General features: G+C 50.9%; 1 protein-coding gene across 1 annotated transcript in view; it reads right to left on the reverse strand.

Annotated features, from left to right (window-relative positions):
- The window catches only part of LOC130403686 (serine/threonine-protein kinase WNK1-like), a 20,417-nt gene that overhangs the window by 9,962 nt on the left and 9,392 nt on the right, over positions 1 to 1,063 (reverse strand). Inside the window, exon 15 of the mRNA XM_056608112.1 lies at positions 173 to 326. Coding sequence (XP_056464087.1) covers positions 173 to 326 — 154 coding nt within the window. The remainder of the gene's footprint in view (positions 1 to 172; positions 327 to 1,063) is intronic.

A 1,063-nucleotide genomic window follows, 5' to 3' on the forward strand; every position in this document is an offset into this window, starting at 1 on the left:
CATACCTACACACACACACACACACGCAAATACACACAACAGCAGAAACACACACACCCACCCACCCACAAATGCACACACAATCTCTCACACACACACACACACACACACACACATGAACACGGCTAAAATAGCGTCTAGCAGTGACTCACTGCTGATGTCACACTCCTACCTGTGTGAAGTTGGCTCCCTCATCTTCATCATACTCCTGCTCCTCCTCCTCCTCCTCCTCCTCCTCGTCCAGCTCGCTCTCCGTGCTCTCCCCCTTCACGACCACGCTCCCGGGCACCTCCCCGCCCTCCTCCTCCGACACCTCCTTCAGCAGGCTGACAACACACCTCCTTCAGTAGGGCTAACACCTCCTTCAGTAGGCTAACACCTCCTTCAGTAGGGCTAACACCTCCTTCAGTAGGGCTAACTCCTCCTCCAGTAGGCTAACTCCTCCTCCAGTAGGCTAACTCCTCCTCGAGTAAATTAACTCCTCCTCCAGTAGATTAACACCTCCTTCAGTAGGGCTAACTCCTCCTCCAGTAGATTAACTGCTCCTCCAGTAGGCTAACTCCTCCTCCAGTAGATTAACTGCTCCTCCAGTAGGTTAACTCCTCCTCCAGTTGGCTAACTCCTCCTCCAGTAAATTAACTCCTCCTCCAGTAGATGAACACCTCCTCCAGTAGGTTAACTCCTCCTCCAGTTGGCTAACTCCTCCTCCAGTAAATTAACTCCTCCTCCAGTAGATGAACACCTCCTCCAGTAGATTAACTCCTCCTCCAGTAGATTAACTCCTCCTCCAGTAGATTAACTCCTCCTCCAGTAGATTAACTCCTCCTCCAGTAGATTAACTCCTCCTCCAGTAGATTAACTCCTCCTCCAGTAGATTAACTCCTCCTCCAGTAGATTAACTCCTCCTCCAGTAGATTAACACCTCCTCCAGTAGGCTAACTCCTCCTCCAGTAGATTAACTCCTCCTCCAGTAGGCTAACTCCTCCTCCAGTAGATTAACCGCTCATCCAGTAGGCTAACTCCTCCTCCTAGATTAACTCCTCCTCCAGTAGGCTAACTCCTC

This window comes from Gadus chalcogrammus, chromosome 2, assembly GCF_026213295.1.
Source record: "Gadus chalcogrammus isolate NIFS_2021 chromosome 2, NIFS_Gcha_1.0, whole genome shotgun sequence".
Lineage (NCBI taxonomy): Eukaryota > Metazoa > Chordata > Actinopteri > Gadiformes > Gadidae > Gadus > Gadus chalcogrammus.